At 63.6% G+C, this 11,563-nt stretch overlaps 1 protein-coding gene across 1 annotated transcript; it reads left to right on the forward strand.

The window, feature by feature from the left end:
* Positions 1-2,907: 2,907 nt before the first annotated feature.
* Positions 2,908-9,384, forward strand: PLD4 (phospholipase D family member 4). Its single transcript, XM_034643205.1, is given in 11 exon segments — positions 2,908-3,771; positions 3,774-3,808; positions 4,149-4,348; positions 5,125-5,308; positions 5,483-5,603; positions 6,144-6,271; positions 6,824-7,024; positions 7,754-7,893; positions 8,035-8,200; positions 8,283-8,379; positions 8,885-9,384. Coding segments are annotated over 11 exon segments (1,698 nt in total). The 5' UTR covers positions 2,908-3,548; the 3' UTR covers positions 9,088-9,384.
* Positions 9,385-11,563: the final 2,179 nt, after the last annotated feature.

An 11,563-nucleotide genomic window follows, 5' to 3' on the forward strand; every position in this document is an offset into this window, starting at 1 on the left:
GCACCATTTATTGAAGAGGCTGTCTTCTTTCCATTGGAGGTTTTTTCCTGCTTTGTCGAAGATGAGTTGACTAGAGTTGAGGGTCCATTTCTGGGGTCTCTATTCTGTTCCATTGATCTATGTGTCTGTTTTTGTGCCAGGACCATGCTGTCTTGGTGATCACAGCTTTGTAGTATAGCTTGAAATCAGGCAACGTGATGCCGCCAGCTTTGGTTTTAAAAGACTGACTTTAGAACAGGTGTTGGATTTTTCACATCCTCGGTCAGATATAACAGCAAGAAAAACCTCGCAGAGAAGTCTCAAGTTTCAGTGAGTAGTATTATTGTTTGTTGTGATATTAGAATTGTTACTTGGAAATTGTGTTAAACATGTTATAAGCCAAAGCTAATAAGTAATTATATTAACGTTAGGAACCAAAAGTTTCCACGTAAGAGAGAAGAGATACAAGTACAAACCCAAACCAGGGAAGAAAAGCTTGCCATGGTCCCTGAGGGAGACGTGCACCCCCATGTCCAGTGCAGTGTGGTCCACAACGGCTGAGACGTGACAATGATGGACATGTCCATTGGCGGATGGATGGATGAAGAAGGTGTGCTGTGTATTCACACACATGGTGGAATACTACTCAACCATAAAAAAGGAGGAAATCCTGTCACGTAGGTGGACCTGGAGGGCACATTTTGAAATGAGCTGAGTGAGAGAAAGACAAATACCATATGATCGCTTCCAGGTATAGGATCTGATAAAAACTGAGCTCACGGATACAGAGACCCGACTGGCAGATGCCGGGGGCGGGGGGCGGGGGAGGGGTCTCGGGGACGCATCTTCAGTCGTCCGGGGGTCCTGGGTGGGATGGGTGGTGCGGTGAGTGTGGTGCTGTATCCTGGAAAGCTGCCAAGAGAGCAGATCTCACACGTTCTCATCACAAGGAAAAACACTGATTCTGTGAGGTGAGGGTGTTGACCAAGGCCCTCGTGGAGGTCACTTTGCAGTATATACAGACCTCGATCATTATGCCGTACCCCGGAAACCAGTATGTAATACATCAGTCACATCTCAGTAAAACGGGGCAGGGTGGATAATAAAATCAAAAAGCAAGAAAGACAGCCACCGTAATGTTTGGGCTGAGTTGGAAACTTCTCACCGAAGGCTGTCGGCCACGCAAATGCAGAGAGGGAATCACGCAGGAAGCCAGCGGTCTGCGTCCACTGGGCCCAGGGTGGTACGGAAGCGGGAATTCACAGGCACCGAGCATGAGCCCCGGTGCTTGGCAGCAGCGAGGCAGGAAGCCCATTTTTCTAACCGTCAGATGTAGCGTCATGCATGGGGGACCCGAGAGCTGGCGGGACCCATGGGCCCCGCAGCCCCTGGATGGCATTCCTGCCAGGATGAGTGAGCTCTGCCTCACTCCCAGTGCCCAGGTAACAGGGAAAGCAGAGACTCCATGGGAGGGGAGATGGACCTGGCCAGGTCAGGAGGGGGGAGCTCTTGTGATGGGTTTAGTGCCCTTATGAAGGAGCCCCCAGCCCTTTCTCCTCGGGAGGACACAGTGAGGAGAGAACCAGGACAGGACCTCAGCAGGCACCCAACCTGCCGGCACCTTGACCTTGCACTCCCAGCCCCCAGAGCTGTAAGAAGCAAATGTCTGCTGTTTACGAGCCACCCAGTCTGTGGTGTTTTGTTATAGCAGCCTGAACAGACTAAGGGAAACCGGAATTATGCTCCTGGGGACACGGAGCTGATGGCTGAACTCCAGCAGCCATTGTGGGGCCACGAGGCTGCTAGTCAACCCTAGGGATCGGGAGCTAGGAATCCTGAGGAGGGGCCTGGAGGGGCCTTGCTCCCCATGGTTATGGAGCCAACACCATCTCTAGGCCACCAGCCCCTAAACCTGGTTAGTGTGAGAGAGAAATGAACAATCTTGCTCGAGCCAGGGCTCCTCAGGTTTCTGTGGCTTGCATCGAGCCCAACTGATGCCCAGGCCTGTGGCTAGAGAATGCCTCCACCTTGGGAGATGGGGCCAGGCGGAGAAAGTTCCCAGCCCCACCGTCTGGCTGGCCCACCCAGCTCCAGATGTCTGTCTGTCTGTCTGTCGGGGGTGCAGAGGGAGGTACTCAGGACGAAGAGGAAGTGGCCAGAAGGGGAAGCGGCAGGCTGCCGAGAGGAGGCAGGTGGGCTGGGGGTGGAGGGAGCCGCGGGAGCCTACTGCCGCACAGAGAGCTGAGGGCCTGCGGTCTGTGTCTGGGGCAAGATGAACGCCAAGGCAGGACCCCCAGAGGTGAGAGCAGGGAGCCCGGGGCTGGGTGGAGGGGCCAGGCCGGAGGCCCAGGGAAGCCGGCTACCAGCAACCCTGGGCCCAGGGCATCACAGAGCCTCCCATGGGGCTGGCAGACCACCCGTTCCTCCTCCAGTCTGGGCAGTGGGGACCACCAGGGCCTCTGGGCTCCCGGCAAGCTGAGAGCGGGCCATCGCCCCCAACTGGGGCCTGGTGCTTCACCCCACTCTCCCAGGGCCGCTCCGGGGGCCAAGAGGAGGAGAGGATGTGCTCTGGGCCTCAGGGGTTGGGGAGGTGCCTGGGACAGCTCCAAGTCCCAGATGGGGGCTGAGGGGCTGGACCTGTCCTCTGCCTGGGACACTCGGGGGACAGGCTCTTTCCCCGGTGGTACAACAGGGGAGCAGCCAGTCCAAGGATGTCCCTGGTGCCCCCTTCGCCCAGTGCCCAGCCCGGGACTTCACAAGGACTGCCTCTCCTGAGAGTCAGTGAGGCCTGATGAGCCCCCAGGGCGTGCGTGGGGTGCGGCCCCCTGAGCTTGGCTCTGCCAGGTGGCGGGGTGGGGGGGAGCAGCTTGAGGCCCTGAGCTCCCCTCTGCGGTGGGGTTGAGGGAACATTTCCGAAGACCTGAGCCCAGCTCTGGAGGTGGGGGGCATCCTGGCTTCCCTCTGGGGGGACTGTGTGGCTCTGCCCGAGGGCTTGTTCTGGCTTCGGAGGTCCCTCCCTGCACCCCCGGGGGCCATGCTGAACTCGGGAGCCCTTGACTCACGGTGGCATTTGAGGTGAGGCCACTGTGGGGAAGCCCAGCCGGCCTGGCTTCCAGCTCTCTCTCATGCTGTGCTTTCACAGGGTGATTTCATCAATAGAGAATATATGAAGCTCTTAGGCAATGAGACCGGATCTTTATTCTCACCCAGCCTCTTTATGTGGGAAGAAGAAATCAGGTTATTTTCCTATCTCTCTGGGGATAACTGCCCTGAGGGGGCAGCATCTGCCTGCAGAGGGGGGCCCCCCACAGTACCCCGGGCTCCCAGCCCGCAGCCCCCTGGACGGCAGCGAAGGGTCCCAACTCAGCCCCACCATGCCTCCCAGCCAGGACGAGGGGTGCTGCCCGAGTCCCAGGAGGGGGCTGCAGGGGGCCAGGCCGGGAGCCCCAGCCCTGGGAAAGGAAGCAGCTTTTTACAGGCCTATAACGGGGGCCCGGCTGAAAGGAGAAATGGCTCCGGGCCTTGCCACACATGTGGCTGAAAGAAGGAACTGAGATTCAGACACCCTGATGCCCACTGAGAGGGCGACCGAGAGAAGGGAAAACGGTGTGAGGGCCGGGTCCCCGGTACAGACACACACACAGTCACCACCTGCAAGCCAGGCTGCCCAGGGTGAGGGCAGCGGAGGGAAGCCCAGCGCTGGGCCCAGGGCTGCAGGTGACGCCGGGTCACCCTGTCAGGTGCTGAGACCTCGGCAGAGAGCGTCAGTGGCCCCCATCCATCCCTGCTGCACAGGCCCCACCGCCCACAGGACAGAAAGGCTGGCACGGCAGAACGGGGGGCCTGGGGGTGGGGGGCTGTGCAGCCTCGCAGGACCCCGTGCCAGAGCGGCAAGGACGAAAACAGCCAGACCAGTGGGCTGCCCTCACCTACCCTACCCCTGTCTCGGGGGGCCCCGAGGGACCGCCCCAGGCCACCTGACCCCCCCCCAACAGTGGGCTTGGGTCCTGTCAGTGCTAATCTCTCCTTGCCCACCCGACGCCCTGCAGGCCTGGCCCTCTCTGGGAGCCAGGGACAGTCTCTGTCAGCCCGGACGGGCCGCCTCAGCCCACCTGGAAGTGGAGCACGCCCATGCCACCTGGGGACCCGTGGTGACACCCTTTCTACAGTTGCAGGTGCTGGGAACGCTGGCTGTGCTGTGGCTTGGCGCCGTGACTCTTGCCTACGTCCTGTGGCAAGTGCGCCTTCCCCCCACCTGTGGCCAGCTGCACCCCGAGGAAGGGCCCACTGGGTCCAGGGGCCACAGCTCCAGCCTGGCCTGGGAGCCCCTAGGAGGGGAGGCCGGCCAGCAGCCTCAAGACTCCTGCCGGTGAGTGAGCCTGCGAGGTCTGCGGGGCGGTGGGCTGTGCCCTCCGCAAGCTTCCTGAGCTTCTGGCCATCGGACCTGCCCCGTGGAGTAAGCACGGCCCTGTGCCATGTCTCAGGAGGCGCAGCTAGCCAGGAAGGCTGGCCCCAGGGCGGGGATGGGTTGGAGCAGGGTGGGGATCAGGCGGACTTGGGGTGCTCTTTGCAGCAAACACAGGCTGCCACCCGGGGGCTCTGCCAAGGCTGCGAAGCCCGGTGCCGCCTGGGCTGAGGCAGGCAACTTCTCCGCTCTCCCATCCCTGGTGTGGCGTCACTGTTCCGAGCGGCTCCGCACCTGCCTTCCCACGCTTCCTGCTGTGGGTGGGAGACCTGCACATAACCCAGCCCGCATAGCCCGAGATGGGCTCCCACCACCTCCCGGTCCAGCCCTTCCTTGGGGTCAGCGTGGGCTGCCTCCAAAGGCCTCCCCACCCATAGGCAGCCCAGACCCAATCTCTGCTCAGAGCAACGGCTCTCCAGCGGCCCTGCGGGGTTTGGGCCCCTAATCTGCCCCGCTCTTCCCCTGGCTCTTCCCTGGGTGTCACTGTTCCCAGCAGGCTTGCTGGGCTCACGTCTGCCCTGTCCAGTCTAGTCGGCCCTCCCTCCATGCATCCTGGGCCTGGGCTCAGGCCGCGCATTGGCAGTGACCCTTCTGGCCTGGCCGGTGGGGACGGAGCAGGGGACGCGAGGCAGGCTGGTGGCACCTGTGCTCCACTCAAGCCCCAGGGGCTCTTCCTGCAGGCTTGTCCTTGTGGAGAGCATCCCCCAGGACCTGCCCTCTGCAGCCGGCAGCCCATCTGCCCAGCCCCTGGCCCAGGCCTGGCTGCAGCTGCTGGACGCCGCCCAGGAGAGCATCCATGTGGCCTCCTTCTACTGGTCCCTCACGGGGCCTGACATCGGGGTCAATGACTCGTCTTCCCAGCCGGTATGGCCCGGCCCTCCCCACCCCGACCTGGAGGCTGCAGGCCATCTGCTCCCTCTGGTGCCAGGGCACATCTCTCTGACTCTGAGCTGTGGGTGGGCAGGGTGGCCTCCCGGGAGAGGTCTGGGTCCTTCCTAGGTGGTAGAGGGTCACCCCTCATGCTGGTCTGCCTCGCAGGGGGAGGCCCTTCTGCAGAAGCTGGCACAGCTCCTGGACAAGAACATTTCCCTGGCCGTGGCTACCAGCAGCCCATCCCTGACCAAGAACTCTACAGACCTGCGGGTCCTGGTGGCGCGAGGTAGGTGCCTGTCCGTCCTGGGCCCTGGCCCCGGGGTAAGCATGTCACCTGACCAGCTGGCACCGTGGGACAAGGAAGGAGGGCGGAGCTGCCTGGGAGAGGCTGGGAAGGGCCACCGCTGCCCCCTAGTTCACCAGGAGGGCGGGGTCCTGGGTGGCATGCCTGAAGTCAGCTTCACAGGGGCTGGGGCTGGTTCCAAAGAGCCAGGGTGCCATTCTCCATGGGGCAGACCATCGGGTGGTCTCGGGGCCCCACGGAGCCCAGCAGCTTTGACCTGTGGGTGGGCTCGGGCTGGGAGCTCAGCTGGGGAGCAGCCCCTATAACCCCGAGCTCCGGAGCGGGGCTGCCCTGAGGGATCCTGGGCCAGTCAATGCCTCTGTTGCCCCACCTGGAAGGTGGGGACGATGATGGCATGGGCTCAGCCGACTGCTCCGAGGGTAAACGAGCCAACCCAACTGTAAAGAGCGGAGAATCAGGCTCCCTGAGAAGAGGGCACCTACCAAGAGCCAGCTCACCACACGGTCCTGACCTCCCTGCCAGGGGCCCAGGTGCGGTTCGTGCCCATGAGGAAGCTCACCGGGGGCGTTTTGCACTCCAAATTCTGGGTCGTGGACGGACGGCACATCTACCTGGGCAGTGCCAACATGGACTGGCGGGCCCTGACGCAGGTGAGTGTAGAGCCCAGGGGAGGGGGACGACCTGGAGCTCGTCCACTGCCTGCATTCCCGGGGGCTTGGCCTGATGTCCCTGCAGCCCTGGGGGTAACATGGGTGTCACATCAGCCTCGTGCAAATAATCGGAGCCTGGTCAGGAAGTCACGGAATCCGCCACGCTACCGCTCTCACACCGTGGAACGTCATTTAACCCCATGGAAAGATGTTCCAGTCACTTTATCCAGGGAACATGCAGACTGCAAACACCGTCCCTTTGAGGAAAAGCAACGCACTAAACACCAGTCCAAGAACAGTGGCGGGGAAGTTAGCTGCGTCTGTTGCGGGACAGGGACGCGAAGAGTGACTTTTCTTTTAAGCATTTTCTAGTTTTGGGGTAACAAGCATGCATCACTTTGATCATTGGAACACAATGTTCATGACAAGCAGGGCCCCCCGGGCACCCCCACCTCATAGCTTCCCGCAAGCACACTGTGGGCCGGCTGCCAGCGTGGGGGGCTGCGCTCTGCCTCTGGGCCTTCTCCTGCAGCCGCCGCTTTGTTCCCGCAGGTGAAGGAGCTGGGCGCCATCATCTACAACTGTAGCCACCTGGCCCTCGACCTGGAGAAGATCTTCCAGACCTACTGGGTGCTGGGGGCGCCAAGGGCGGTGCTGCCCAGAACCTGGCCTCAGAACTTCTCAACCCACATCAACCGCTTCCAGCCCCTCCGGGGCCGCTTTGACGGGGTGCCCACCACTGCCTACTTCTCCGTAAGAGGGGCTGAGGGGGCCTGTCGGACCCCCGGGGAACCGCGCCCCACCGTAGTGCCCACCAGGGCCTCAGGGCCACGGCCTGGGGAGCCAGCGCCCAGAACCGGCTGTGGTCCCCTGGCCAGTGGCAGGCTGGAGTCGGCAGACCCAGCTCCAGGAGAGGACGCCGGCCGTGCCGTCCATGGGAGACAGGCGCCCTGGGAGGGGGCAGGGTGTCCTGTGATCCGGGGAGGGGGATCCAAGCACACTGGTGGGTGGGGTCGAGGGGCTTCAGCTTGGGACCAGGGAGGCCCAGCTCAAGTGGTTCTGTCCCTCTGCGGCGGGAAGGCGGTGGGGCGGCCTGGTCCTCCATCGGGGCGAGTGGGAGGATGGCCTTCCAGCTACCCCATGGCTGGCCTTTGGAGACCCAGCATCAGAGCCAGGGGAGGCCCTCTAGACATCGGGGCCCTGCCTGAGCAGGCAAGAAGCCTTCTGGGGGGAGCTGCCTTGTTCTAGGAAGTCAGACCGACCCGGACCGGTTGGGGTGCTGCCTGCTTCCAGGCTTTCCTGCTGAGACTGAGGGCAGCCCCAAGGCCCCTGGGTAGACCCTCTCTGCTCTCTCCCACCTCCCCAGAGAGCACCTCTTGTCTTCCTCCAAGTTCCCACGTGCTGGAGGGTGGGTGCATGCTGGGGTCACAGGTCCAGGAAGCAAGTGGCTCAGTGTCCTCAGGGACCTCTCTCCCTGGACAGGCATCGCCACCAAGTCTCTGTCCTCATGGCCGCACCCGGGACCTGGAAGCCTTGCTGGCAGTGATGGGGGGTGCCAGGGAGTTCATCTACGCCTCGGTGATGGAGTATTTCCCCACCACGCGCTTCAGCCACCCCCCCAGGTGGGTCTGGGCCGGAGCCCGGCAGCCCCGGAGGGTGGAGACCCGCTCTGCGGATGGGCAGCTCCTGGTACACCCCTACTCACCCACGGCTGGCAGGCAGGGCTCCCGTTGGTCTGAGGACCCTGACCCGCCTTCTCACAGGTACTGGCCAGTGCTGGACACTGCACTGAGGACAGCGGCCTTCAACAGGGGTGTGCGCGTGCGTCTGCTGGTCAGCTGCTGGCCCCACACGGACCCCAGCATGTTCCCCGAACTGCGGTCCCTGCAGGCTTTCAGCAACCCCGTGGCCGGTGTCTCAGTGGATGTGGTGAGGACCTGCTCCCCGGGGCCGAGCTGGGGGAGGTGGCCCTCCTCCCCTTCCTGACACACTCCCTCTCTGCCCCCCGAAGAAAGTCTTCATCGTGCCGGTGGGAAATCACTCCAACATCCCGTTCAGCAGGGTGAACCACAGCAAGTTCATGGTCACAGAGAAGGCGGCCTACATAGGTGAGCGCCCAGGTGCAGCAGCCCCAGGACCCCTGGGTCTTCGAGGCCTGCCGAGCATGTGCACAAGACACACAGAGGCCACACAAACCCACAGAAGGGGGACGTGACCTCCAAACCGTGGCCAGGCCTGGGTGCTGAAGGGGACACTGCTCTTCTATCCGGCATGGGCCCCTCAGGGCAGAGGGGCTGCTGAGGGGCGTGAGTGTCTCCAGCGGGGATCTAAGGACCGGGCGCAGGACACAGGGCAGGCGGGACGTCCTGGGCATCGAGTTTTCAGACACTGAGTCAGGACATCCGTCCCAGGAGGATGTGGATGGAGCCCCCCACACACGGACAGCTCGTTGGCCCCTGTGCCTCTGAGGGGCTGCCCTGGCTGGAGTTTCTGGTAGCGGAGTGGCCGCTGTGCCCCTCTGTCCCCAGAGCCGTGGCAGAGCCCCATGACCGGGCCCTCGGAGGGGCCCGGGTGAGCCCAGTCATGCAGGGACTCTTCCCCATCCCCCCCCAGGCACCTCCAACTGGTCGGAGGATTACTTCAGCAGCACTTCGGGGGTGGGCCTGGTGGTCAGCCAGAGGGCCCCCGGCACCCGGCCGGCGGGGCCGACCGTGCAGGAGCAGCTGCGTCGCCTGTTCGAGCGAGACTGGGACTCCCGCTACGCCGTGGGCCTGGACGGGCAAGCCCAGGGCCAGGACTGCGCTTGGCAGGGCTGAGGTGCTGCTCTGCCCCGTCCCCCGGCCCCGCAGCTCCCGGTGGGGGCCGCCTCCCACAGCGCCTCCCCGCCTGTCCCCCCGTCCGGGCTCCAAGCAGCCTGTCCTCACAAGCCCTGCTCGGGGCCAGGACCTCCCAGCTCCTGGCCGGTGCAGACTGCTCTCCTCGGCTCTCCGAACCAGCCCCTTAAGACCCCGCCTCCTCCAGACAGCCTTCCGGGATGCTCCTCCCTGACCCACAGAGCCACAATCCCTACCCACAAAGGGGACCTTTAAAATACACGAGCACCTCCCCCTGTCTGTGTGAGTCCAGCATGCCACTCCTCCTGGCCCCGGGTGGGAGTTCTGCCCCCTGACCCTGTGGGGCTGCCAGGCAAGGCTGCTCTGTCTGCCGGTGCCCAGTCCTCACCCACAGGAACTGGGGGTCGGGCCGGGGCAAGTGCCAGGACAGGGGGACCCAGGACTGTGGGGACGGGTCCTGGAGAGGGGAGGTGGCTGCAGGGCTGCTGTGTGGCCCCCCGGACCATAGTGGGGTTCACATTGGGGGAGGCGTTCAGAGAACCCGGTTTTGAGCCAGAGGTTGGGGGGTGGGGTGCTGGTGCCAAGCTGGTGGTGGGGACTTGGATACAGACCTGCTGGGGCTGCCCCTGTCTCGGCAAGCGCCCGGGTACCTGCTCTGCAGAGGCAGGGTGTGGGTCCTGTTTGACACCTGGATTCTGGCCCTTCTGCTGGATCAGAAGCCATCTCAGCACGCCCTGGCCTCTCTGGACTCCTGGTTTCTGACCAAGGCTTCAGAGCCCCCCGGCCTGTGGGGGACACCCGAGGCTGCAGCTTGGGGCTAGCTCAGTGGCCCAGGGACACTGGATGCTGGTCCTGCTCTCCCACATCCTGGGTGCCCCTTCCCTGCCCCCTAGTCCTCTCTGCCCCAGAGTGAGCCAATGGGCTGCCGTCGGGCCCCCACACGTCGGCATCCTCGTTAGTGAGGAAGGTCCCGGCCCAGACCTGCAAGGTTCTGAAGACGGTGCCGTGGACGCACGCAGCCCTGCGTGGTGTCCATGGCCTCTGGGAGCTGGTCTGTGCGCAGGCTGCACTGGGCTAAGCCAAGCCCCAGGGCCGCCGTGGCGGCTCCCCACGGCCCCCATCCCCTGCCCATGGACTGCCCAGCAGCAGCCATCAGGAGCAGACACCGTCCCAGACCCGCCCTGCTCTCCAGGGCTGCTGTGGGAGTTTGCTCTCTGGTCCAGGCCCCACAGCCGCATTGTCCCCAGGCTGGTCAGCCGTGAGCTAACAGGGCTCCGTGCTCCAGGCTGTGCTGGGATGGGAGGTACAAAGCCACAGCCAACAGCCCAGTGGCCATCGCCAGTGGGAGGGGCCGGTGGCCACAGCCCGGTGGCAGCCTCGAAGGCCTGTTCCAAAGCAGACCCCACGGGATGAGGCTTGAGAGGCCCCCCGGCTGCCTTGATGCCGTGCCTTCTTACCTGTGGTGGACAGACTCTAAAATGGCCCTCGCGGCCCTGCCCCCCGGAACCCACGTCCTGTGTGACGCCCTCCCCTTGGGGGTGGGCACAGCCTGTCTTTACTTGCAACCAGTAGAATGCACAACGGTGACAGGCGGTCACTTCCGTGATTACGTGACCTACGTTTGTAACCGTGTCTTGCTGGGAGTCTGCTCCTTGCTGGCCGGATGAGGCAAGCTCCTGGCTCGTGACCCGTCCTTCGGGGAGGCCCCTACGGCAGGGCACCGAGGGCGGCCAGCAGGACGCAGCAGCCCTCGGTCATCCAGCCAGCAAGGGCTGAGGGCAGCTAGCAGCCCCTTCCCCACTTGGATAGAGGACGAGAGCCCAGCCCCAGCTCTCACCCCGACCGCAGCCTGCAGGACCCCGTGTGCAGGACCCAGCTAAGCGGAGCTTGGACTCCGGAACCATAGAAACCGGGAGGTCGTAGATATGTGCTGTCTGCAGCTGCTGGCCTGTGGCAACGCCGTCACGTGCACGGAGACCGCGTGGGAAGACTCTGCTACCCCTCCCGCCTCCAGCACCAAGGCCCCAGTATCTCAGGCCTCGACTCCAGCTTCAGATGAGGCAAGAAGCCCATGGAGCCAGGCAGACCCCCACAGCGGTGTTCCCAGGAGGACGGCACTCGCTGCGTCTGCCTGACGCACAGGACAGGCCGGGAGCCTCGGCCTGGGGGTGCGATGGTCTCCCTTGACTTCGGGACAAGCACTGACTGGTTCCCCTTCCTCATTCATGAACTGCCCGTTTTTCAGAGGATCCCACATCTCCTAACGTGGGTGACCTTTCTGGCCAGCCACAGGGAAGGGCACACAGCGTGTGCACGGTGGGAAGGGAGCCCTCCACTCTCCCTGCCGGGGCAGCACCGGCTGGGGGGCTCACGGCCCAGCTCTCACTGCAGCACCCACAGCCTGAGAGGGAGAAGGAGCAGGTCACCAGGAGACCCTCCCTCCGCCCCCCGGGGCCAG

This window comes from Ailuropoda melanoleuca, chromosome 14, assembly GCF_002007445.2.
Source record: "Ailuropoda melanoleuca isolate Jingjing chromosome 14, ASM200744v2, whole genome shotgun sequence".
Classification (NCBI taxonomy): Eukaryota; Metazoa; Chordata; class Mammalia; order Carnivora; family Ursidae; genus Ailuropoda; species Ailuropoda melanoleuca.